This window comes from Sceloporus undulatus, chromosome 5, assembly GCF_019175285.1.
Source record: "Sceloporus undulatus isolate JIND9_A2432 ecotype Alabama chromosome 5, SceUnd_v1.1, whole genome shotgun sequence".
NCBI classification, from domain to species: domain Eukaryota; kingdom Metazoa; phylum Chordata; class Lepidosauria; order Squamata; family Phrynosomatidae; genus Sceloporus; species Sceloporus undulatus.
Genome location: NC_056526.1, coordinates 192,968,702 through 192,995,331, shown reverse-complemented (window position 1 = coordinate 192,995,331; position 26,630 = coordinate 192,968,702). Strand labels below are relative to the sequence as shown.

Below are 26,630 nucleotides of genomic sequence, written 5' to 3'. Positions count from 1 at the left end.
GGGTGCATTTGGGCCTCTGTTTTTCCTCAGACTCCGACCGGAGAAAACACAGTGATGAGGGGAACGCTCTGTCCTTTGGTATGGGCCTTGGCAAATAGTCCCTTAATTCCTAAACATTGTGGCTGAGTACCAAAGCCATTCATAACCCTATGGCAGTGATGGCAAACCTATGGCACGCGTGCCAGAGGTGGCGCTCAGAGCCCTCTCTGTGGGCACATGTGCCATCGCCCCAGCACAGCGTTTGCCAGAGTTTGTTACTAGAAAGACAGAGGGACATGGCACTTTGCAATAAATAAGTGGGTTTTGGGTTGCAGTTTGGGCACTCGCCCTCTAAAAGGTTCACCATCACTGCCCTGTGGGGACTGGCTTGGGAGCATCCCACTGAAATGGATGGTGCTTACTTCGACATAAATCTTGGAATGTGGTATATTTAGTCTCTTGTTAAGACTGTTAACCTGTGGCCATCCAAGAGTGAAATCGCTGGGTAACAACTGCCATTTTGCAGGGGTGAGGCTGTGCCCCTTTGCCCCTTGCTGTCCTTGTTGCTGGGTGTTAGGACAAAGCGATAAATGAATGATTTCTCTGGTATTTTGCTTTTAGGGTTTTTTTAAAATGTAATATGCATTTATAACTCTAAAATACTACTACAGTACACCCGTGAAACACGCTGCTTGGTGCCTTTGGGGGATCTTTTCATGTAAAGGGCCTCTTCCTTCAGGGCTGGGAAAGGTGGGGAGAAATCTTGGGGTGGCCAAATGCACCCATATTCTTTTCTGAAGCCTTTTCTTATGTTGTGGTGCAACTATTGCAGGCTTTTAGAGGGCAGGCAGGGTTGTGGTGGTGGGAAGCTCCCAAACTGGGGCTGGGAAATGCGGCTTTACTGCCTCTCTAATGTTTGGGAACAGCCATGCTGCCAGGTGGCACCTTGCCCTCAGAGTACCTGCTTCCTGTCTAACTTCTAACCTTTGTCCTCTTTCCATGCAGCGTGGAGTGAAACCTAAAAAGGTGGTGCCTATTTATTTATTTATTTTCTTATGAAAGAGACCAGTACACGCATGAAACCGTTCCGTACATGGCTGAGCTCATGGCTATTATGGCCTCAGTTGCGCACATGCATGTCTCCCCTCTTGCATGTCTGTTCCTCCCTCTGGCACCTGAGTTGTCTTTAAAAAGGCCCCTTCGGGGCGTCTCCCTTGCCTTCCTCCTGCTGTGACTCTTGGGAGCGCTTTCAGTGGCAAGCTGCGCGATGGTCATTCCGTGGGGTGGGGGGTCATAACCTGTTGATGTCCCACTCGGTGTGGCTGTGGGCTCTTGTGCCAGAATAACCCTGTATTAGGGCCCTTGCTGTGCATGCAGAAGGTGCTGGGCCCAGTCCCTCCTAGCCAATTTAGGTAACACTGACAGAATGCTGGACATTATCCTGAAGCCAGAAGCCATTGCTGCCAGTCAGTGCTGACAATACTGGCCTCAGTGGACCAGTGGCCTAACTCAGCACAAGAGCGTTTCCTGTACTGAGCCCTGATGGCACAGTGGTTAAATGCCTGTACTGCAGCCACTCATAGAATCGTAGAATCATCGAGTTGGAAGAGACCCCAAGGGCTATTCAGTCCAGCCCAATTCTCCTGTGCAGAAACTCATAATCAAAGCATCCCGAACAAGTGACCATCCTGCCTCTGTTTAAAGACCTCCAAGGAAGAAGACCCAACCACACTCCGAGGAAGGAGTGTGTTCCACTGTCAAGCAGCTCTTAGTATCAAAGGTTCCATAAGGTTGGGAGTTCAGTGCCAGCCAGGGGCTCAGGGTCGACTCAGCCTTGCATCCTTCCAAGAGCACTAAAATGTGCCCCAGCTTGTTGGGAGCAATTAGCGAACATATTGTAAACCACAGTATAGAAATATACTTGCTATTGCTAGTCACTCTTCAGACTTTCCCACATGACAGTTTAGCATCATGCAACAAAAGGCCTGGACTTGACAAAGCTTGCAAAGCTGTCTTTGTTATAACTGTCATTAGCCACCCTGAATCCCAAACTAGGAAACAACAACAACAACAACAACAACAACAATACTTATATACAGTTAGTGTCCCAAACAAACAAACAAGAGGCCTGGCTGGGCATGGAGGGCAGGTGGCCACCCCTGGCCTGAGCCAGAACAAAGAGAGCCTGGGACTGGCTTTCCCTCTGCTGTCTCAACCTCCACACACCCCAGGAAAAACACCTGTATCTATATTATTTCTAGTTGTGAAGCTAATGGCAGATTTTCTGGGTGAGAGTAGGGAAATGGAATGAGCAACTCTGGTCAAAACTGGCCCAAGAGGCTGCGTTCAAGTTCAAAGAACATGCCTTGAGGTCTGGTGGTGACTCTTTGACTTCTCCTCTGCTTTGGTCTGTTGGCTGCTCTAAAAAGAGGCACCTTGGGAAAGGAATCAGGGAGAGAAGCACAGAAAAAGAGGTCCTACCTGTTTGCTGCTTCCAGGTGAAGGTGGGTGGTTCCTCCTTGGTTTTCCAGACTTCACAGGATATGGTGGCAATGCTCTCCAGGTGCAAAGCCCTGGCTCAGCCTGGTTTTGAGAAGTGATGGCCCAGCAAGGCCTCTCTGGCTCCTTCCAAACTCTGGTGGCAACCCCTTCCTTCCTCCTTCTGGCTGCATGTGCCTGAGGCCTCTGCCGCGCATGTGCTGTCTCCCCTCTCACTTGTCCCCCTTCCGCTTGCTGCCATGCTTTGCATGAGGCTGATCCTTCTGTCCTTAAAAGTGCGCGGAGGATCCGGCGTTGTCCTGCTGAGCGTGTGCTGATGCTCCTCTCTGCTTGGCTTCAGGCAGCAGGTCTCGGCTTGTCTGTCTGCTTGTTTGCAAGGCTGCTGCGCTGTGCCCCCTTCTTCCCAGGAGGGCTTCCCATATCGTGACCAAACTCCTGGGGAAGGAAGATACAGCTGACTCACTCAGCTTCTTGGGCCTCAGAGGGGTGAAGGTGCCTCAGGGATGCCCTGTCATAGCATCTTTGCCCTCTGCCTCAATGTGTGCGGACACAATCTCCTTAGCCAGGGCCCCAAAATGTCCATCCCTGGGCCCATGGCGGCTCGTATCACGCTAGAGCACTTAATTTGGCCCCGTCCCTGCCGAGGAACCTGGATCAGTGTTTTAAAAACAGAGCAGGGTCTGGAACAACCAAAGGTGACAGTAGGTAAATCCTCCTTGATGAGATTAGGGGGCTCCTTCCAGCCCAGCTCCCTGTGGCTCATGCGCAGCTGCTAATCGGGTTACTGGCTCCCTCCGGCTGCGCTCTTCTGTGTGGCAGATGGCCCAGTGGTCCGGTGGGAGGCCCAGCAAAGTGCCCCCTTCCCTCCCCCATTGCTCTGCCCCTTGGCCCCACTCCTCTTAGCCCTCCCCCATGCGCGGCCTGCCATCTGTCTGGTTGTGGGGCTTGTTCCTCCTGAGGGGTTGAGCATCCTCTGTGAGGGTGGGGTCCTCCTTCTGGCCTCTGTGGTCACTAAAAAGGCTTTGCGTGTTAAATATCCACACGGTTTCCTGCATACACCCCACGCAGTGCATGGCCCCCTACAACGTACATGGGTCAGAAGAAAAAGCAGGGGACCAGCACCCAGAAGCCTCCCCACATTGCTCCAATGTCCCTGGAGCAATCCTTTATCTCAGTGGTCCCCAAACTGTGCTCTTTAAGAGATTTTGGACTTCAGCTCCCAGAAACCTCAGCCTTCTTGGCCAATAGTCTGGGATCCTGGGAATTGAATCCAAAACCCCTTAAAAAGCACAGTTTGGGGACCACTGCTTTATCTGATAGAGTCAGGGGTTTCTTTTCTTTTGGGAGCCAGCCCATCCTGCAAGGGGTTGAACTTGCTTCTCAAGGGGACTTTTCTTTGGCCTGGTTCCTGCTCCCAAATCAACTGAGAAGAGATACACTGGACCCAGGGCCCCTCCTGTTCCACATTCTCTTCACAGAATAGCCATCCAAGGGCCTGTGGAAGCCATCCTGCTGGTTGCGGACGTGACTTCATTGCTGTCTCATATTCCCTGGCCATTAGGAGAGATGATAAATAGCTGTTCTTCTTAGTAGTCACTGATGGCCACAGGCTTTGCGAAAGCATATAATCCTCTTCTAAGTCTCTCCAAGGCAGTAGCTGTCTTCCTATAGTACAGAATGGCATAGTTTAGGGTTATGGGCTGTATGGGGAAGCCTGTCCTCCTTTCCTTCCACACTTCTGCTTGAGCAGAGATGATCCCTTTGGTGTTTGTTTATTATGAAGGAGGGGAAACCCACCTTTTCCCAGTCCGCTTTCTCCACTGCGACTATAATTGCTCCTTAAATCTGTTTCTCCCTTCTCATACCCACTTTGAAAACTAAAGAGCCCAAAATGTTTCCTTTTAGAGGAGACATGTGGAGGCTTTTTTGTCCTAGGATGGATTGGGGTGGCAAGGGTGGCGTTCCTCCTGCTGAACTATGTGTGAGTATATGGGGCACAGGTGGGTTAGTGGGCTTGCAGGAGGCCAGGTGTGCCTAGCCGAAGCCTCTTCTCCATCCTCCTCCCTCTTGAGATATCACTGGAATGGGTTCTGGTTTCTGACGCGCCCTTGGCGTTTGGGCTCACTCCACCTGGAAGCAGCTGTGGCAGCGAGGCTGAGAGCTCCCAAGGGAAGGAGGACTGTTTTGAACTCGGCCAAGCTCCACTGTCTGCCTGCCTCTAGCCTTTTGGACAGATCTTGGCCCCAGGGATCTCTGAGCATTTGGTGTGTAGCTCTCTCCTCTGCCTCATGATCAGCTGAAGTTAAACCCATTAGGCTAAAATGAATATGGCTGCAGGTTTGGTTATGTGCTTTATACAGGCTGACAGATGTCTTTGAACCTGATGTCGGATGTGATTCTGTTTTTGGAGCACAGAACCCACGTGGCTCTTTCAGGAGAGAGGCTGTTAATCAGTGATAGAATAAGGCTTTCAGAACAATAGGCCCTGGATTCAACTCCCAGCATCACCAGCCAAAGGATAAGGAAGCAAGATGGGCTGCCTCTGCCTCTGCCTCCCTGGCCCTGAGAGCAGCTGCCAGCCAAGAGGGAGCCACAATGTCTGGCCTGGGCTAAGCCGTTTTTGGTCTTTTTCACACCTGCCTTGGGTTTTGTCTGCGTTTCTACTACCCAAGTTTTATCTGAAATGGTGTTAAGGCTGCCTTCAAGAAAGGAGCCCTCCCTGTAAAAAATGTTTTTCTTTCTGCCCTTTTCCCTCACTTCAGCTGGCTGTTTGCAAAGTGAGGGCTCTCCCTGCGGTGCAGAACTGCTGTTGCTCCAGCCCTTCGTGGCTTTGGGGGCTTGGAGGCTTCTTGCCATGGCTTGCTTCTCTGTTTGCTAGCCCAGCACCATCAGGTGCAGCTCCCTGGCATCTGCCGCCTTGTACCAGGCCCAAGAGGCCTCTCCCTTTAAGAATCAGAGATGCTCCTTACTTTAGCCCCATCACGCCCAATGAAGTAGGGCTGACAGGATTGGCACAGGTAAGGGTTAGCCAAAGTAAATCCCCACTTCAACGGGTTGGCTTTCGTTTTCTTGCTATGCCAATATACATTGATTAAGGAAGAGGAGGAGGAGGAGGGGTGCAGCTGTTAGTGCATGGATTTCTAAGGGTACATTTTAAAAAGAAAAGAAAGATTAATATGCAGATGTAGAGGAGGGCACAGCCAAAACCTCCCCTGAATAATAAATATTGCCAAGAAAGCCATAGGACAGGGTGTCCATAAGTCAGCCTCAGCCTCAAGGCCTGTGGCAGCAACAACAACATCCAGTCTAATTCACATTTGGGCCATATGCACCAAGGGTTCTGAGTCTTTCCTGACCTGGCCCACTTGCTGTGATGACAGGTCTGTAGTAGGAGAGTGTGGGAGGCCCCAGGAGATGGGCCTCACGCAGACCAAAGCATTTGGCAACTTGGATTGGGCAATTACAATGCCAGGTTGGCCGCCTGGGGAGACCTTGGAAGCAAAAAGGATTCTTGGCCTGCATGCTGCCTTGGCAGAAGAAAAACTTTGCGGAGCTAGCAGATTCAGGTGCGTGTCCTTAATTTCAACGAGCGCCAGCTTTTCTCTGTCACAGAAATGAGATTCCGCCCGTTCAGTAAGTGTACGCAGCTCGATGGCAAAAGCTGACAAATCCAGACTTTGAGCTAGTTGCCCAAGCCTTGGGCCACCTCAGTGCCTTTAAGTTTCCTCCCCAGCCCCCAACTTGTGTTTGTTGTTGTTATGTGCCTTCAAGTCGTTTCCGACTTACAGCAACCCTAAAGCAACCCTATTCCGGGTTTTTCTTGGCAAGATTTGTTCAGAGAAGGTTTGCCTTTGCCTTTCTCTGAGGCTGAGAGAGAGTGACTTGCCCAAGGTCATCCAGTGGGTTTTATGGCCGAGCTGAGAATCAAACCCTGGTCTCCAGAGTCACCAGTGTGCATTTCATGTATACCTTAGCTTTTTGAATGCAGCAGTTCCTTGCACATCTGAAGGGTAAAAAGGAGTGTGATCCTAGAAAGCAGTGTCTTCAGGATAAGTCTTCAGGATAAGACTGGGCAGCTGTGGTCATGGGCAGAGCCCCAGGGTATAAGCCTTGTTGCCAGGCTGGTGGCAGCACCCCCGATGCAGGGCTCCTGGAGGTGACCTCAAAGAAAGGCAAGACCAGGGCTGCAAGGCTGTTGTGGGGTCCAGTCTTGGAGGCAGGTATTTAGTAGAGCCAGCCCAAGTGCATAGCTCCTGAGCATGTGCATTTCTGTGTGTGAGTGAGCTGGGGAAAGAAGTGCAGGAGGGGAAGGACAGTGCCCCCTCTCTCTCCTAGACATGCTTGCAAAGTTGTTGAGGAGGATGGATGTACAGAAAGTACTAAGAGGTCAAAGCTGGACAGGTGCTGATTCATGCAGGATCGCATAATCATGTGTTTGTGGATGGTAAAGTGTGCTAATTCTCACTCATGTGATGGCGAGGCTTTCATGGCCAGCAAGCATTGCTTTTTGTGGGTTTTCCAGGCTCCATGGCCATGTTCTAGAAGAGTTTGTTCCGCCATGTTCTAGAAGAGTTTGTTTGATCTGTGGCTGGCATCTTCAGAGATCTTCTAGAACATGGCCACATAGCCCAAAAACCCCACAAAAAAGTCCATCTCATATTCCCGAGTGTGACATGACCCAGTTCATCATTCTCAGGTACTAAAGGGTCACATTTAATTTCTTCACTGCCTGGTATTTTATAAGAAACGCAAGAGTGTTTTCTCAGGAAAGGATTCAAAGATATAGCTGTGTTACTCTGTAGAATCAGTATGTAGAGCCCCTTTCAGACTAATTTAGTTCAGATTGTCAGGAAAGGGAGTGTCACAAGAGTAGATGTGCTGGGTCAGTTCTAGCCCTTGGGAGACCCACATTGGGACATGAGTTCAAGAGCACAGGACCTTCATGCTCCTCTTCTCTAGGGACTGAGGCTGTTGGTGGCCTTGACTACTAGCCTTAAATTTGCCCAGTCACCTTTTAAAGTCATTCAGGGTTGGTGACCATCTATTGTTCTCCTCCTTACTCACCACTTTTAAAAAGCTGGCCAGTCCCAAACTTTATAACCTTTTCCTTATGGAGGTGTTGCCCCAAATAATTGCATCCAAACAATTGGATGGTGTTAGCATATATAGTCACCTCATTGTTTGGGCCTATGATCATTTTTGACCATCTAAAAATCATCGCTCCTGATAAAGATCCCTTTGAGGACTTTTCTTTTTTCATTCCCCTATTAGTTAAAACTGTGGGAGTTTTAAGTAAATGGCATCTCCTGAGTCACTCCAGTCCATGTCTCTAGGGATACATTCAGAAAAGTCCAAAAAGTTAATCAGCTGCAGCCAGCCATGGGGCCAGTGATGTTGGGGATGCTGGGAGCTGCACTCCAGCAGCACCTGGAAGGCCACACAATGCCCAGCCCTTTCTGGGAGACTTTGCAGGAGGGAGGGAGTCTGCAGACTTGCCTCTCACAAACAGGCCCAGGCTACGCCTTAGCTGCGCAGTTTTGCCTTCCTGGAGGCATTCATTTTACAGGGAGATCTGTAGCTGTGTGTTTTATGGGGCTGTGTGTTCGTTTGCCCTCCAGCAGCAGTGAGAGGAGAACCTGGACCATCCTAGGGAGGATGGTTTTGCCCCTGGCCCAGCCCAGCCCTCCTCTTTGCCTTCATTTCTTTGCAGGGCCACAGGGGAGACCCCTGGGAGCCCCAAAGGTGGAGGGGGTCTCTCAGGGCTCATCTGCTGCTGCTGGGCAAGGAAGCCTTGCCAAGTCCCTTGGCTGCTGCTGAACTGGAGCCTCATTAGCCGGAGACGGCTGAGCAGACGATGGCGTTGCTAAGTGACGCAAAGGAGGAGAAGGAGGAGGACCACCACCGCCACTGCCTCAGTATCCTCCCCAGCATCATTGCATCCTTGCCTTTGCCCAAGGGGAAGAGGCACCCCTCCAGTGCCAGGGCATCAGGCAGGCAGGCAGCTGGGTGTTTCGGCCGCCTGGGCCACAGGGCTGCTCGCCTGGCGGAGCTTGGGCAAGGGAGGGGAGGATGGAGCAGTGGTGATGTAATGAGCAGCCGGCCAAGCGGGCGGTGGTTGGAGAAGAAGGGATGTGCCGCTGGCCCTCGGTGCTGCTGCTGCTGCTGCTGGGATGCTGTCAGGCTGTAAAGGCCCAGTGATCTGCCCAGGATCCGGGAGGAGAAGCCGCGGCTGGATTCCCGGGTCAAAGGACAGCCGAGGAAGGAAAGACGACACAGAGCTGCAGCCATTTGCAAGATCTGCTGCTGCTGCTGCTGGAGAGGCTGTGCTGGGGAAGAGGAGGAGGAGGAGGAGTGCGGCATTGTTGTGACCGAAGGGTCTAATATTCCACCTGCCTCTCTCTCAATCTCTGTTTCTCTCTCTCTCTGTCCCTCCTTTTCTGCCTATCTCTTCTCTGCTTGGCTCCGTCTCTGTCTTCTGCAACCATGAAACAGGCCGCAACCACACGGAAGGTACAGTCTATCCGATGGGCCTCTGTCTCCATCGCCGCAGTTGCTTTTGCTTCTCAGCCATTTCCATTGCTCCAGGGAGAAAGTGGACTCGCTTTTCAGTTTGTCTCCTTGGACTTGGCCAGAAGGGATAAGCTGGGAATTGGGGGAAAGGGGAGGAGACGGGGATGCTGCCAAGATGCTTGACTCTAAGGCGACGACATGCTTGCGTTTTGCTACCTGCCATTCCATTCAGAGTTTGAGTTCCCCTCCCTCTTCATTTCCCATGTTGTTGCATGCAGTGCACTTCCAGCTCTGATGCATGAAGGGCCAGTGCTGTGATCATGGGGAGAAGGCTATGGGGAGATGGGCTTCAGAAAAGTTGCATGTTGATGGGTTTCTTCCTTCCCCTCCTCCTCAGGCTGGCCGATCAGCCATTTTCCTCTGCCTTTCCCTTGCGTCTCGTACTCCAAAGCCAACTGGCAGACAGAGCTCTGGGGCCCTTCTCCAACTTTGAGGCCTGCTTTTTTTTGGGGGGAGGGGGGTAGCACACCTGTCTGCTTAGTTCTGTAGCTGCCATTCCCAGGGTCTGTGGGCTGTTCAGAGGCCAGTGTGCAAGTTTTGTGCCGCAGTGGGAGCATAGCCTTGCTTGAGTGAGAAATGACCCCGATGCCCGATCCGAGGGGTGACAGGGTGCTGCTGCTTGTCTTTAGGTCTTTGGGGAGATCTTGCCTTGAAGATCCTGCCTGAGAAGATCTTGGTAGAAGCTAGTTCTTGCATTGCCCTTGGGGGCTCACTGTCATGGCCTCCTGGCAGAGCTGGGAAACCCACATCCATTTTAGCAACGGGAACTGAGTGGCCTCGGTTCTCACTGTGCATGGGTTTGGTGTATGTTGTCTTACCTTGGCTACGGTCGCTGCACAGACGAGGGCAGATGCCTCTCTGAACAGTCTGGCTCCATCTTGGAAGAAGTGGCCTGTGTCAGGGGGCCCTTTGGGTCTCCTCAGTGGAAGGTGGTCCTCCTGGCTTGGCAGTTCAGCTCTTGGAAAGTTCTCCTTTGCCAGTCTGACCATGAGGACGGCCCTCAAGTAGCGGCAGGCAATAAGGCTGCTGGCAAGAAGAAAAGAGTTGGGCTATTGCCTGGGTGTGAGGACCCAGAATTAAGTTTGCTTCCATTGCATGCAAGCCTTCTTCTGTGGCAGCTGGATTTGGCCCCACGCCATAAGGCTCTGTGGAGTTCCCTAACCTGGCCCTCCAGATATTTTGGATTGGACCACTCATGGGCCCTCACCATTGGCCCCGTTAGCTGAACCTGGTGGAAGTTGTTGTCCAAAATGTCTGGAGAGCATCTGTTTGGGGAGTCTGCTGTAAGGCATGGTCAGGACACATGGACCGGCCAGGCTGCCTGTCACCCACCTGGGCACATCTGGAAGGGAAGGAAACATACAAGGAAAGGCACCCATGATGGCAGTCCAAGGTGGTTTCCCTGAGTGCTAAAACAAATGTGCCTTTGGCTCAGGGAACACTCTGTCTGGATTTTGGAAACCAGGACCTGTATTCTTAAGTGGTCTGTTCCCAAAGCAGCCCTACCCCTTTGAATTCAGCCATGAGTGTGGACTTCTTGCCAAAAGTGCCTGTTGTGGTGTGCAGCTACCAGGAGGATGCGGTGGGTGGGCGAGAGGACAGTCCCCCTCCACTCTGCTGCTGGGTGCAGGTATCCGTCCCACCCTGATACCTGGTGGCCTTGCCCATCTCTGTGGCAGAAGGGGGCTTTTGTAAGCCAGTTAAGATCCTGGGTTAGGAGACAATGCAGCCTTGAGGAGTAGATGGGCCAACTACCTTGACATGGGACAGCCCAGTTCCTGTGGCTCAGGAATGTTTGCAGTTGGCCTCTGGAGATTAGGCGTTCCTGGTGATCTAGTAGATCACTTGGTGATTTGTGAGTTTGGACAGCTGTTGAGTGAGAGAATGGAAACCAGATCAGAGGTGCATGAGAAGCTGTAAGGGAATTGTAATCCCCTACTCCAGGAGAAAAAACCTTGCATTGGGGGGTGAGGGGTGGGCTAGAATGGACCAAACATGTGAAAAACCGAATGCCTGAAATGTGGACTCAAACAGAACATGGAGTGCTGCTCAAAAAGCATTGACTGCCTCCGGTAGAACCTTTGGAATGGTGCCACTTTTGATGTGAGCCTTGCTTTTGGTGAAGGCCAGATTCTCACCAGGCTCACTCGGGGTTTTCCCACTTAGGCTTTGGCGCCTGCTACGGTTTCTGCCTGGCTGCCTCTGACTTTGCTCTCTTCTGGCAAGGCAGGACCTTCAGCCGCTGGGCTTCTTCCCCGATTTGTTCGCAGCAAGGCCTCTGCGTGACACAGTTGCTGAGGCAAAAGGCTCACCTGGTCGGAAATGAAGGTTCAGAAAGTGAATCAGGGGAAAAAATGGGTTTTTCCTCCCCTGGCCATCACATCTCTAGCTCAGGACGGGATGCAATAGATGAGAGAGAGAGAGAGAGAGAGTCCATCCTACTTGCCTAAATGGAAAAACATCCCCTTCATCCATCTCATAGTCTTTCTGAAACCCAGAGTTGGGTGATACCTCTGTTACTTCCAGCCAAATATACTCAAAATTACAGGCACATTTTAAAGATGCAAACCTTTTCTTGCAAAAGGCAGAGGTGTGTGTGCGAGGAAGACGCTAAGTTGAGGTTGTACCGTGGCATATGTCTGGTTAACAGCTCAGGATGGAATAAAGGAAGAGGCATGGACTTTGGTGGTCAGCACATCATACAGAGTTCAGACTACACCCAGAGCTGTTGGGCACCACCACCAAGTACCAGCACAATGTCCCACACTTGGAAATATACACTCCAGCCATTACTTGGTTTTGTCTCTGATTATGAGCAAAACACAGTTTCCATGTGAGACTGCGAAAAAAATAAGGAAAATACCCCTTAAAAATATTAGCAACACTAGATGATTTACTACATAAGAGTCAACACATGCTTCAAAAATAATTGCATTTTAATGAGTAAGGTGATGTATAATATTGCTGTTTCTTCAGAGGCATAGCTGTGTTAGTCTGGAAAATCTGGATGCAAATGGATCTTGTAGCACCTTTGAGACTAACTGAGCAAAAAAGGTTGTAGCATAAGCTTTCCCAGACTTGGTCTACTTCCTCAGATGCATGAAAACTTATGCTATAGAGTTAGTCTCAAAGGTGCTACAAGATCCCTTTGCATACTACTACTACTACTACCAATCATAATAATAATAATAATAAATGATTTATTTATAGCCTGCCAATCACAAGGAATCCGGCCGGATTACAGCAATAAAAATACATAAATATAAAATACATAAAAATAAAAAGGCCCTCTTCTTCTTGATCTAGCCCTGATGGAGATGGGCCAGCCTTTTCACTCCCTCCCAGGCCAGAAGATGACAGTTGCCATGGAGGGAGGGCACTTCTTCTTGAGGCTAGCCCTGATGGAGATGATGTTTATGGTGCATGGATTGGATACCACTTGGCAGTGGATAAACCCATACGGATGAAATGTTAACTGGAGCTGGCTTTTCCATAACCCCAGCAGAGACTGAGAGCCGCTGCTGTGGAAGAGGGCATCCCTGTCTGTGGGAAGAGACTATGAGGAGCCAGGGAGATAGGCTTGACCTGCGTGCGGCCATTTCCCATCTAGGGACAGGGCAGGTGCTTTGCCGTTCATGCTAAAGTACCAATGGCTGCTGCGCAGCTCCTCCTGCTCACCTGTGCGCTGCTGTTTGGGGTTCCAGCAACTGTGCCAAGCCATGCGATGGAGGAGGACTTATATAACAGCATCAAATATTTAGTCTCTGGCATTCTGCAGCAGAAAAGGCCAGGGTTACCAAATATTCAGGAATGGGACAAGGGGTGCCCACTGCACGCTGGGCAGTCCTGGCTTGAGTGCCCACATCACCCACTGGGCAGAGAGAGTCACAGCCCAGCAACTCTGGAAGGCTTCATGACTGCCTCCCCCAGCCCTCAAGTCTCCAACAGTTGCTGGCCTGATCCTCTTTCTGAGAAAGGTTCTCTTACCAGAACGCCAGGCCCAAGCGTCTTGAAGGCCACCTCCCATCCTCCTGGGCCAGGGGCTTTGGGACCCCCAGTTATGGTGAGGGACCAATGGGACTAGGCATGGTTCCTTCCTGGTAGCTTCATGCTACTGGGTTTGGTTACGGATGCTCACTTGGACAGGGCTTGCCATCCTCCTGGCCTTTAACTTCCTCCGTCTCAAGGTTCCTACCATGTCATTGTTGTTGTTATTAACATTTATACAGTGCCATTGAAGTATGTGGTGCTTTACAAGTAAAACAACCAAAAACATTGGGTCCTGCTAAAGGCATGCAATCTAAAATTTATATGTATACATGCAAAGAAGGAATAATGAAAATGTAAAGCTATACAATACAATTGTAAAATAAATTATCCAGATAAAATAAGAGAAAATAAAATATAAAGCAAACTGACAAATACATATTATCAACATGTTGTTGTTAACGTCCCTTGAGTCATCCTTGCCTTTTGGGGGCCCCATAGATAAGGCATTTCCAAGACCCTCATCCTCATCCTGCAGAGTTCCTGGAGGCTCAGGCCCATGGCTCTCTGCTCAGTCTGGCATGTGGTTTTCCTCTCTTTCTACTACCTTTACATTTCCTAGCAAAACATATAAGATTATAAAACAATTCCAAGATACAGCCATGCTAGTCTGGAAAATCAGTCTGCAAAGGGATCTTGTAGCACCTTTGAGACTAACTGAAGGAAAGAGGTTGGCAGCACGAGCTTTCCTGGACTTGAGTCTTATTCCTCAGGTGCATGTTTCAGAAGGAGGCTCAAGTCTGCAACAGTTCATGCTGCCAACTTCTTTCTTTCAGTTAGTCTCAAAGGTGCTACAAGATCCTTTGCGCGGTGATTATAAAACAATATTAAACTAAAATTGCAAAAGCATTGGAAAGCAAGAAAGTTTTAAATTGAGTTTTTAAAATAACCAGGGCAAGAGCCATCCGCGAACGTTCAGGGCGGCAGTTCCAAGAGTGTAGAGGAGTGAGTGAAAAAGGATGAAGCCGAATTAAGGAAGAGGAAACCCTCCCTTTGGCGAGAAGCCTAGCGTTCCCACAAGGAAGATCTCAAGGAGGCTGGCAAAAGGAAATCAGGGCTGAAAGCGTGTGGCAGCATGCCCTTTTGAAATGTTTCATGTGCAATCCTTCTGGAAAGTCTCTGGGGAAAGTCTCATTGAAGAGATAGAGAGAGGCACATGAGCCTTCCGTTCAGGAAGACAAAACAAGTAGCATTTCTCAGTTGAGTTGGTCTTCTGGCTTCATTGGCAGATGCCGAATTTGTTCCATTGTTTTTGAAGCATCACATTTTCCCATGCGTTTCCCCTTGCACTGAAGTCTTCCGTATGTTTAGTAGGAACAGAAGCTAGACGGGGTCTTCTTGGTGGCTGCTTCCAGGCTTTGGAATTTCCTTTCTTTTATTTCTTGCCCTTTTAGTAGCTAGGATTTAAATATTTTTAAATTCCATATTTAGTTTAATTACATTAACTCTTTTTACCCATCTGTATTGTTTTTAAATATCTGTGTCACTTATAACTTTGGTTAGCCCACCTTGATTCCTGGCTCTTCGGGGCTTGAGAACTTGGTGGGCAAAAGTTGCTTGCATCTAACTTGTCTTTGAGGTGTCATGGCCAGAGCAAGGCATAGGGAGATACCTCCTGCAGCCATGTGTCCTGCCATGATGGCCACTGACCAGTTTGCATGGCCTGAAGACCCAGATAAAGCCCTAGCAAGTTTGGGGTCACTGGCGTGCTTGACCCCAGGAGGCCTGGTGGAGTGGCTAAGGAGAACGGGGAACATAAATGTCTCCTCAGGGGGACCTGCAGCCTTCAGGTGCCTGTTTTGAGATTCTGTGTTGGGGGAAAGGCATGCCACACTTGTATGGATGCCGCAGGACTAAATTATTCCAGCCGAATCTTAGGTTTTAGTTGCTGTGCTTGAGCATCAATATGTGTTTGTATGCCTTGTCTTCAGGACTTTACAATACAGAATCTTGGAAGGGCCCAAGGGTTGCCCTTGCCCTATTTTCACAAACCCCAGAACTTGCTGGGTCACACCTGTCTCCCTTTCCATCCCCTCATACCCAGAAGTGAGTGGAAATAAAAAGAAGGGACCATTTTGGAGCTAAAATAAGTGGGAGGGCTTTTGAATGCCCATGTATGAGGCTTGTGGGGTGCACTTGTTCATTTTGGGGCTGAATTCTCCCTCCCTCATAGGGAGGATCTGTAGGAGGATATAAATAAAGGTTGTTGTTATTACATGATGAGTTCTGGAAGAATCTAAGGCAGCTCTGAGGGCCGCACTGATGATCTTGGCCAGCCACACCTGTCCCACTTGTCGCACCCTTCCCACCCTTGATCCTGACCCATTTCAGGGTCTTTAGGACTGGTTTTGGGAGCAAGGCAGCTTTGGGGGCATTGGCAGGTGATCCAGAGAGGTTGCTGGGCAGCAGAAGTACATTTCTGTTGCCTTCTGGATGTTCCGTCTGGGAAGGACTTTGGGGGCATGAGGCCCAAGTGGCTGGTCTGGCCCTTCCTTGGAAGAAGCCTCTCGAAGGAGCGGCCCTGGAGCTTTCTTTGGTGCCTTACCCCATTGGCACCTTCCTCTGAGGCCATTTCTGTCCGTTTAACATCTACAGGGAGTTGGCAGGAGAAATTGCCCATGGATTTTTGTCATCAGAATGATGATAGTGCCCAGCTCTGTTTCTCCTTGCCATCAGAGCAGCTATTGATGGCTCAGATGAGAAGAAACAAATGGATGCTTAATCCAGAGGTGATCCTGGTCAGCGGAGAGTTTGACCCTAGATCTGAGAGTTACCTGTATTTTGAAAAGGGGAGAAGTTTGGGGTTATTCCTGGGTCCTGCTTTTCACCTGGATGCCCAGAGAGTTATGTGGCCAGGGGTGCCTTTGCCCAGTTTAGCCTGGTGCTGCAGTTGTGGCCATTCAGGCAGAGATCATCCCCAGAGTGATGCATGCCATAGCTATATCCAGGCTGGATGACTGTGAGGGGCTGTGCCTGCATCTACCTTGGAAAAGGTATTGGAAATGGCACTGTCTGGACATTCAGAAGTGGGCAGCAGAGATCTCTGCAGGCCCTGGCTCAAGGGTCATGGAGCACTTGCTCTGCAATACCTGCCCTGGTCACCAATTTGTTTCCAGGAACCACTTGCCACACCAGTGACCATCTTTCCAGCCCAAAGTGGACTTGGATCCCTGATACCAAAAGGATCCCCATTCCTTCTCCTCCCATGAATGTGTACAGGAGAGATTTCCCTGTGAGATCTCTTTCTGTTTCTTTCCTCTGCCTTCATGGTCTGGTCTGGCCTTTTCTCTTTCTTCCTTTTGCCAGTGAATGAAAATGTTCCTGTTCCAGGAAGCATTTATTTCACCAGACAGATGATATTGGATGTAGTGGGTCTCTGTTTTAGAACATTTTTCATCTACTGAGCCGTTATGCAGCTTTGCTTGGCTTTTCACTATTGTAAACCATTTTGGAAATGCAAATGTGATGGAAGGGTGAGAGTATTCAGTTTTCTAAATAACATAAATAATACATGAGTCCTGGAACCCTCCTGTGCGCAACTGCCTTCCCAGGCATCTTTGCTTAGTAGCTTCGATGGAACCAGGGCCATCTGTGCCAAAAAAAGAGAAGCCTCTCCATGTGCCAAGGCAATTCAAAGGCTGGAGCCAGAATGGATGTCCTCTGCAGAACAAGCCAAGGGACACAGATTGGGCTGCCTCCAGAGGCATCTTGGGGACCGAGTGACTCTGAGGCCTCTGGCAGGGCTCCTTTTCCCAGGCGTGTCTTTGGAGACCCTGCCAGGGACACAGCCAGGCCCCTTCCTTGACATGGAGCTTTGCAGGATTGCCAGCAAGTGCTTGCAGGGCAAAGAGGGTGGATGAGTAGGTTGGGAGAAAGAACCCAATTGGGCTGTCACAGGGACTATTACATCATGGCTACTCCCCATCACTTCTCCTCCAGCCTGGCTTCTGAGATTTTGGCAGCCAGCTAGCCCTGTGGCCTAAAAAAAATTAAGAATTAAAAACTGAAGGCTGAAAATCTAAAGAGGCTGGCCTACTCCTGCAGCTCTTTTCTCACGGCAGCCTTGCATGGAGAGATAGCAACTCCCAGCAAAACTTGCAGTCATCTGAAAGTGGCATCGAGGAGCTGTTTTTGGCTGTCCAGAGCTGGGCATCACCAGCCCAAGGGAGCTCTCAGATTTGTTCTGTAGATGGAGCTGGTGGCAGTTCCTAGTAGTTGGCCTTTGCATGGTTGGCATCCAAGAGCAGGGTGGGTGAGAGCGGTGCTTGGAGCAGCCTCCCTCTTCTGACAATGAGGACTTTGTCCATCTCCTCTCTTGCAGCTGGCTGAGGTGGGGTCTGCCCTCAAGGCGTTCCCATGTCAGCTACTGGGAAAATCAGAGCCATAGAGAAGGCAGTTGCTGATGCCAGGGTGAAGTCCTCCTTTGCTGTTACAATCAACAGTGTGTTCCAGTGCTAGCTAGCCTCCCAGCCTTTTTGAAGGCAGTGCCTGAGCCCATCCTCCTGTCCTTGTAGGATCTCAGATAGCTCTGCCCCACTGTGTGCTGCAGATAGATCTGCCCCACCTTGAGCTGCCTGTAGCTTCCAGGCTGGCATCAAAAGCCTTAACCAGAAAAAAAGATGGCTGCTTGCTCCCTCCTTTGCCTTGTGGGCAACCCTTGAGTTGAGGCCTCCTCCTGAAGGCCAGGTTGGACCCAAGAGGTGCTCATCCACCTCGTCTTCGGGGAAGAGCTGTGTGCCTCAAGCAGATCCCAGGTCCAACCCCCAGCACCCTTCCCAGGGAGGGCTTTGGGGGCAGGGAGCCCCTTCCCCAAACCCTGGAGTGATGGTGCTACTCTATGTAGGTACCCTGTGTCCTCAGTATTCTTCATCTTATTCCTGTGGCTGCCTGATTCTTGGAGTCTGGGAAGCCAGTTGGGGGTCTCAAACGCAGACTGGTTTAACTGGCACCTGGACCAAGGGCCTGGGGAGCACCTGTTTTGGCCTGACCAAGTTCCAGTCCCTGTAGATGACGGGTCTCCCATTAAGATTCAGACCATCTGTCCTGGTTTGCGGACTTTGCCCCCAGAAGCTTGTCTTGCGCAGGGGACATGAGGAGGAAGCCCCCCAGCTTTGCCTGGTCCTCCGTCTTCAGAGCATGTGCATGCCAGACCACCTCTTGAGTTCCTCCTGGTGGGAAGGGGGCCTTCCTCAAAGCTTGAAGGGGGTCGACTGTGGGTCTGGACTGCATGTGGGGCAGTGGCTGTTGGGCGGGCAGGGACATGGCTGGAGGAGCTGGTGCCGGGCACACTAACCACACTGCCCTGTCTTTCTTGTTTCCCCCTCTGCACTTTGTTCTGCTGCTCCTGCTGCTGACGCCGGTGCTGTCTGTGTCTCTCTGTTCCTGTCTCCCCCTGTTTGACTGTCTCTCCTCCTCTGCCTTCTGCTCCTCTGGCTTCCAGACCACCACCAGGAGGCCCAAGGTGAGAACCCCCCTGGGCTCAGGTCACGCTGGCGCTGGCGCTGGCCGGAGGGTCTCTGATTCAGAGGGGCTCTCTGTAGGGTCTCTTCCACCTTTAGACCAGCACCTCTTGGCTAGTGGTGATCAATGATGGGGAGGGCCTGCAGAAGATGGCCACTTGGAAGGCAGACTGGCTCAAGCATCATGAGTCTGCATATTGCAAAGAAAAGCCCAGGCAAAAGTGCTCTGTTCTTTGCTCCGGTTGCCAGTGGCCAGTCCTTGCAACTCTGCCCTGCTGTCTGAATCACCCAGCTGTGACCTGCAGAACCCAAAGGTTCCTAGTTGCCTTAACACAGTCTTTTATTTATGTGGCCCAGTTGCACACGCTGCCTTTTCTCTTCTCTTCTCCTGCCTCTGCCAGGCAGCAAAGATGCTCTCTTGGCAGCCCCCCCAGCCCTGACAGACTTTGCCTCAAGGCCAGATGTGATTTCCATTGGTGCTCATTGGTCCAGGCTTACATCTCTTCTGTTTGGATTGGGGATGGGGATGCCACTCTCAAGGACCCCAGGGACATCTGCGGGGACATTGCTCACAGTGGACGTTATGGCAGCGGTCCAATGATCACTGCAATCCCTGGTGTTCCCTTTCAGGGGAGGTTGGAATTTATATTGAGTGTTTCCAATCTGGGGGCCATGGTTTTATTTTATGTATTTTTGTTATACTTTGAATTCATTTTCAGTAGCCTAAGATTGCTTGAATAGTATGCCATCTCTTTGTGCCAAGAGGTGACTTATTTCTCCCAAGTGCTTGAAAGCAGCTTCACTTTTCAAATTTGGGTTCTTTGTTCTTGGGTTCTTGTTCTTTTATCTCTTTTGTTAAATTCCTGAGTTTACTGCTTCCATCATATTTTTTATTTTGTCCCAATTATATAATATGCTTCCCTGTTGGCTGTTTAGCATCCCTGCTCTTGGTTTAGATTTCCATTTAATTTCTCAGATCTAATGGTAAAGGTCTCTTGCTCTACCATTTTGGCATTGCACTGATTATTCCCTTTCCCCCCAAATGCAGGTTAGAGTCATAGAATCATAGAGCCAGCCACTCCAACTCCTTGCCATGCAGGAACACACATCCAAAGCCCTGACCAAAAATGCCCATCCAGCTCTGGTTCAGAGACCTTCAAAGAAGGAGAGTCCATCATCCAGTCAGCTGTCTAGCAAAAGCATGTTTAGGTGGAATACATTATCTTGTATTCCTGCATGGCAGAGGGCTGGACTTCGGTGGCCCTTGAGATAGATCTCTTCCATGATTCTATTAGCTCATTCCATATTGGAAATAAGAAGTTTACTCAGGTATACCACCTCATGGACCACCCTTATTGGCACTCCTGCAGAGGTTAGTGGGGCAGAAACCAACCCAAATTCTCACTCTAATCACGCTCTCAAACCGTTTGCCTGGGACTTTCCGCCTCTCCTCAGAACTTGCTATGAAAATAAGCCAGCCTTTTCTCGCCTAGCTTCCAGCCAAGCAATGAAGAGGTCACTTATAGTCTCCAGCCACATATTTTGTTGGAAGGTCCTGAGCACACATTGAGTTTTCGGGGTCCTCTGTGTGGATCCAAAAGGCTTGTTTGGTTTTCAGTGGGGCTGTGAGGTTCGCCTCTCCTGCCATTGCTGTTTGACGCAGACTTTGAAACCATGGAGAGGGGACTGCCCTGCTATCACCATCCTGGCCACATGGGCCGGAGTCAGCCATGCCAGATTGCTAGCTCTGGAAGCTCTGACCTTCACGCTGCTGTTGATCCTGGCTGGACCAGGGGCTCCCGACTGCTGGCCTGTTCCCTGAGATTGGTCAGCAGACCTCCGCATGGGCAAATGCTCCCAGACACGGTGGGGAGCCCTGTCTCTGGCTGCTCAGAAGGCCTTTCTCCTTTCTAGCAATGACCCTGCATGGATATAGGAGGCCCTATACCCTATATTTCAGCACCAAGGTGGAGGCTGTTTTATTCCGGTGGCTGGTGAGAAAGAAGAGGAGCCCTTGGCCTCAATCTGACCAAAAGTGGCTCCAGACCAGCATCCATCTTCTCGTAGCAGCCCACCTGGTGCCTCTGGCAAGATGCTCATGGACCAGCACCTGCTTCCGCTTTTGGGTGCTGCTGAAAGGCTGAAGCTGAGCCAGCGTAGAAGTATTGTTTTTAAGGACAGGTTTCTTCCCTGAGACACAAGAACTGTTGTTTGTTTGTTTGTTTGTTTGTTTATTTAAACATTTCAAAACTACCCTTCCGTCATATGCAAGGATACCAAGGTGATGTAGAAATGTAGCAGAACAATATCATTAAAACCGTCAAGACATACAATCAAAACAGTTTCTTTTTAACAGGTGGAGGAAGCATATCAAATTTTAAGTACCTAATCTGATCTGGTTCCATCACTGCCAAAAAACCCACATGTTTTGATTATATGTTTTGAAGGTTTTAATCGTATTGTTCTGCTATGTTTGTACATCTTCTTGGTATCTTTGCATATGAAGGAAGGGGTTTTTTGAAATGTTTTAATAAATAAATAAATAAATAAATAAATAATGGTTCTTGTGTCCCAGGGAAGCCTAACAAAAAGGTGTTCAGCTGTCACATAAACAGTTGTGGTGTTGGCATGGGCTGCTGCACCATTGCCATCTTCCCAGCCCTTTTCTACCCAGCAACCTGGGCTCCCATGCTTCTTGCCCATGGGTTCTGGGATGTGGGGTCCATGAGTGTCTCTGCTTCATCTATGGTTGATGTGACAGAGACCTCACAGATGTTTGTGGATGACCTCATGTGAGATTCTCCACTCCTGTGGGGCTGCATGGGCCTAGCAGCAGTGTCATGGCACCAGAGAGCTAACCAGATGCCTTGTGGGCAAAGGCCCTGCTGACCCTCTCGCTTTCTCTCCCCTTCCTTCTCTCTCCCCGGCTGCCTTGCAGCCCACCCGGAGCGCCAGTTCCGCAGCATCCAGTGGCACTGCGGGGCTCTCCGGCTCTGCCTCCGCGTCGGCTGGCGAGATGAGCAGCAGCGAGCCAGGCACCCCGGCACAGACCCCGCTGGCCGCCCCCGTGGTCCCTTCTCCCGCTCTGGCCTCTCCGGTGGCTCCTCTGCCCATCCTGTCACCCACCAAGGTAAGTGGACACCAGTGTTGCTGGGGAACGTGTTGACTTGGCCTGTCCTGTGCTGCTTTCCTGGTGATCACAACTTGATTCAGGTGGAGCAAGTGGCAATGGCTTTCAGAGGGCCACCTGATCAAGATTTCAGTCGGGGTTGTCACGTTGTCCCAAGGGTGAGCCTTCAGACTGTCTGGCCTCAAATCCCACAGTGGGCACAGCCACTGTGTGGGTGGGTGCCACGCGGGCACCATCTCATCCGAAGGAGCTTTTTCTTGGGCCAGAGCCTGCATCTCCCTCGTTGTTCATTGTGTGGCTCAGGACCTGCTCAAAGGTGAGAGAGGAAGAGGGCACACAGCTTGACCGGAAGCTGCTGGTCAATTCTTTACTTTTTATTTATTTCCAGGATTTATAACCTACCTTTCTCCCAGAATAGGATTCAAGGTGGCTTACAATAGTTGAAAAAGACAGAGCTAAAACACTGATTACAAAGTTTTATGTGGGTTTTTTGTGCTATCTGGCCATGTTCTAGAAGAGTGTATTCCTGACGTTTCGCCAGCATCTGTGGCTGGCATCCTCGGGGAAGATCTCTGAAGAGGCCATCCACAGATGCTGGCGATTTCTTTGAAGATGCCAAAGTCACAGATGCTGGTGAAACATCAGGAATAAACTCTTCTAGAACATGGTCACAGAGCCCAAAAAACCCACAAAAAACTGGATGCCGGCCATGAAAACCTTCGACTTCACATTGATTGTGAAGTTAAAAAATAATTAAATACCACCAACCTTAAAACAGGTTAATAAACAGTAAAAATCATTTAACCGGCACACCACATTACTCAGCCACCAAATGCCTGCCTAAATAAAAACGTCTTCAGCTGCCAACCTAATTTCCCTTGGCAGGGAGTTCCACAGTCTGGGAGCAGCCGCGGAGGAGGCCCTCTCCTGAGTCCTCACCAGCCGCACTTGCGAAGGTGTTGGGGCTGAGAGAAAGCCCTCTCCTGCCCATCTTAGAGCCTGGGCTGGCATGCATAGGGAGGTACGGTCCTTCAGATAGTCTGTGCCCAAGTCAAGGCACACGGGAAAGGCCATTATGCTTTCTTTGCATGGAGTCTCACAACGGCCCTCTGAGGCAGGATGCTGTTCTTCCCACCTGAGAGATGGCAGCAGCAACAAAGCAGTCGAGGCCATTTGGGCAGCCAGCACAGTCCCTCTCTTCACCGCAATCTTTGGGGCGTTGTGAAGGCGCCCAGCTGGAACCACAGCAGCAGCCTTTTCCTTTTCTTGATGCTGAAGAGGCAAGAGAGTGAGAAGGAGGCCTCTGGTATCTAACGATTGCCATGGCTCTTGTCGTGGAAGCCTCAGTCCCCTCCTGGAGCATGCAAATATTGGCATAAGATTAGCAATAAGTAATAATAATAATAATAATAATAATAATAATAATAATAATAATAATAAATTTACTTTCGTGCCAGTTAAGATATGATGCTCCACTGAGCAGTTGGTTATCACTAGGCCTACATGCGATGATCAGTTTCCAGGCATGTGTAAGAACCCTACAATCTAAGCACTCTGTGAACTCCAAGCATTTTGTCTATGAAAAGCAACAGCTGCAGTGCGCATGCGGGCTCCCAAAGGCCAGAAGGAGTGCCACCTCATGGAAAGGAGCTGCCACTGCAGTCCTTCATTGAAGGTTGTGCGCTTGTCACCAGGGCGCTGCAATGTGTCATTTGGCCCTTATTGGCACACTTTCCATTTGTGTCATGAAGCGGGACTCTTTGGTTCATTGATGCCAAGAGATCAGAATAAGAGTTAATATAAGTGCTTGTGTCGGTGGTGGGGAGGATGTCCTTCTCTATGTTCAGAGCTTGGAAATGTTATTTATGGTGGTCAAGGTATGATTATTTAGTATTTTATCTCATGTTAACAATACTAATGCAGGGGTCTAAGGGTTTTTTTAATCTTTTAAAAATAGAAAAACAGGCAAAGCTAGTCTCCCTAACCCCAAAGCTGACCCTCAAAATAACATTTAGGGAATAATGAATAAGCATAGGGTCCAACCTGCTTCCGTATAATCCGCCCCACACTCTCAGGTCCTTTGGGAGGAACTTATTGCAGCCAAAAAAGACCAGACTAGCTGCAACCCCCCAGAGGACATGCTCCGCAACCGCTCCCAGATTGTGGAAGCACTTGCCGGAAGAGATCTGTCAATCGCCAACCCGATATCTTCAAAAGTGCCATTAAGACGGTACTCTTCCGGCAGGCCTTTCCGGAATAGTTTTCACCCAGCATGAAAGAACCCCTCACATATGCTGCACATTTTATATTATGCCACTACTTGCCTGTTGTTGTTGGTTTTAATAGTTTATTTAATAGAGTGATTTTAATAGTAATATCTTTAATTCTTTTTTAAGGGAGTGTTATGATATCGGAAGTTTTTATACTGTAAGCCGCTCTGATTGCCTTTTGGTAGAAGAGCGGGATATAAATAAAAGTTTTATTTATTTATGAAGATGATTATAAGCAGTGCTTGTTGCTCCTCTGCCCGGTGTTAGCATAAACCCTCCATCCTTTGCCCCTTGGGGCAGAACTGTTTGGGGCTGTCCCTTTCCATGGTGGGGCATTGCCTGGGGGCCCTTCCTTCTGATCTTCGTAGGAGTGCTGGATTAGGCCAACAGACAAGTTAAACGATACAGGGAAATGATACAGGTAGTGACAGAAGCCAGATGCTGGTTACCAGGAACCCCAAAATATGTTATTGTAATATAAATGCATAGTGTTAATAAGAATACACAATTCTCCTCATTCTCCAGTATGCACACAATGTAGATGTAGCATACAATGCCATAACAGGGTGACTTTCCTTACACAGTATATTATGAAGCAATTCTGGGTGGTAAGCTGCCACTCCTGTTCCTAGTCAGCCCCCAAACCCCCACTGCCCCAGAGTCCTTTTGCCCCACCCTCTCACCCTTTACAGACTTGCCCTCTCAGCTCCTTAGGCTTGATCTCTCTTTTAGGCCTCCTCTTGCTTTTCCATTCTCCATGCTGTTGCCCCCTCCCCAGCTGAACCGCTTTCCCCGTAGCTTTATACTTCTGCACCATTAGCACATGTTCCTAAGGCCCTTCCTTATTCCAATTCCACGCAATGAGACAGGAATCCCATTATGGCTAATGTTTTAATATGTTAGTTCCAAACCCTGAACAGCTTAGTGCTATGCTTCTGTCTGTGTCAGATAGGCAGCTGCCCCTGAGGAAGACAGCAAATTCCTTGCTATTTGCAAGTCACACAGAGAAGCGTAACAAGGGACCAAGTGAAACTGGACAAGAAATGTTTGAGTTGTTTTGAAAAACCCCAAATTCTGCAGGGTTGGTTCCTTCGTCCTTTAGCACAAACTCTTAGTGGGATGCGGTGCGATTTGAGTGCATGGGTCACTTCTTCTAAGAATGTTTATTCTGCTCAAAAGAACTGTTCAGAGTGGAGTTTACAAGTGAACACAGGAACACCAAGTGTTTGAGACCTTGAGAGAATAGACGGGAATTTTGCCCTTCGTGGCTGAGAGAGTGTGGCTTCCTGTGGAAGGCTCCAGGCTGGGCAGTGAAGGGAGCCTTGTCTCACCCCAACCCTGCCTTTACCTCGTAGGAGGAGGAGAACTTACGGGGACAGGTGCGAGACCTGGAGGAGAAGCTGGAGACCCTCAAGATGAAGCGGAACGAAGACAAGGCCAAGCTGAAGGAGCTGGAGAAGTACAAGATCCAGTTGGAGCAGGTCCAGGAGTGGAAGAGCAAAATGCAGGAGCAGCAGGCAGAGCTCCAGAAGCGCCTGAAGGAGGCCAAGAAGGTGAAGGGTCTGAGGGCTTGGGGCAGGGGGAGCAAAGCTTTTTGGCCCCTGGAATGGTCCAGCTGGGAGGGTAGGGAGAACAGTGGAGGGCTGGATTTTGCAGACTTCTCCATGTGCCTGGGTGGGCCCTCTTCCATGGGGACACTGCTTTCCTCTTCTCTGGAAGAACCTGGTAGCTCATCACAGCCCCATCACACAAGGGACTACAGATCTGGGCCTTGGCAGAGGCCGCTTGGTGCCTTCCTTGCCCCTCTGATCTTCTCCAGGCCTTGCATGATATGAACCTCCTTTGGCCTGTGAGCCAGGAAGGTTTGCCTGAGGCTCCCCATGTCTGACCATCTCCTTCACTCACCGGGTATGTCTGCCTCTTTCTCCACAGGAAGCCAAGGAGGCCATGGAGGCCAAAGAACGCTACATGGAGGAGATGGCCGACACAGCTGACGCCATTGAGATGGCCACTCTGGACAAGGAGATGGCAGAGGAGCGGGCTGAGTCCTTGCAGCAGGAGGTAGATTCTCTGAAGGAGAAGGTGGAATATCTCACTATGGACCTGGAGATCCTGAAGCACGAGATAGAGGAGAAAGGTGAGGCAGGTGGGCACTCTGGAAAGCGCTGCCAAGGAAAACAGCATGTGGACAATCGCACCATTGAGCACAAGGATGCATCTTACTTGGGGAGGTGGTTTCTCCAAGAAGGAAGAGAAGGAGATTAGAGCACCAAGACTGAATGAGTACAGCCCCTTTGTAACATTAAAGGCAGGCTGTCTCATATGCCTTCCCCAGGAATGACCACTGTGGGCCAGTCTCCCATCCCTTGCTCAGCCAGGCCTCATTGTGCCTACCAACAATCGGGTTCCTGCTAGGCTTTTTCTCCCCTCCCAAATAAGAGAGACGCGCACTCTTTCTGGATCAGCAGGTCCTGGGGTTCCTCTGTGCTCAGAAAGGCAGCAGCCCTGGTGCCTGAGCAGGAAAGAGGCTGAGGGTAGATCGGTGAAAACATAAGCAGATTCCATGTTGGGCATCATTAGGGATGACAGTTTTTGATGTGTGTGCTGTCCAGGGTGGTTCTGGACATAGTTCATGGTCAGATCAACGGAACTCTCTACTACAGGATGTTGTGATGG

The 26,630-nt window shown here is 50.0% G+C and overlaps 1 protein-coding gene and 1 long non-coding RNA gene across 10 annotated transcripts in view; one reads left to right on the top strand and one right to left on the bottom strand.

Annotated features, from left to right (window-relative positions):
• LOC121930549 overlaps positions 1-3,474 on the bottom strand; it is a 35,763-nt gene extending 32,289 nt beyond the window's left edge. Inside the window, exon 1 of the long non-coding RNA XR_006103966.1 lies at positions 2,461-3,474. This is a non-coding gene — a long non-coding RNA (uncharacterized LOC121930549). The remainder of the gene's footprint in view (positions 1-2,460) is intronic.
• Positions 1-26,630, top strand: part of DCTN1 (dynactin subunit 1) — a 73,859-nt gene that overhangs the window by 33,488 nt on the left and 13,741 nt on the right. For 2 of the 9 annotated variants that reach the window (XM_042466918.1, XM_042466912.1), the window contains exons 5-10: positions 985-1,005; positions 8,971-8,988; positions 18,536-18,556; positions 21,493-21,684; positions 25,310-25,507; positions 25,887-26,100. In XM_042466918.1, the coding sequence (XP_042322852.1) occupies positions 985-1,005; positions 8,971-8,988; positions 18,536-18,556; positions 21,493-21,684; positions 25,310-25,507; positions 25,887-26,100 (664 nt within the window). The remainder of the gene's footprint in view (positions 1-984; positions 1,006-8,970; positions 8,989-18,535; positions 18,557-21,492; positions 21,685-25,309; positions 25,508-25,886; positions 26,101-26,630) is intronic. The other 7 variants (XM_042466913.1, XM_042466916.1, XM_042466914.1 and 4 more) reach the window with 7 other exon arrangements.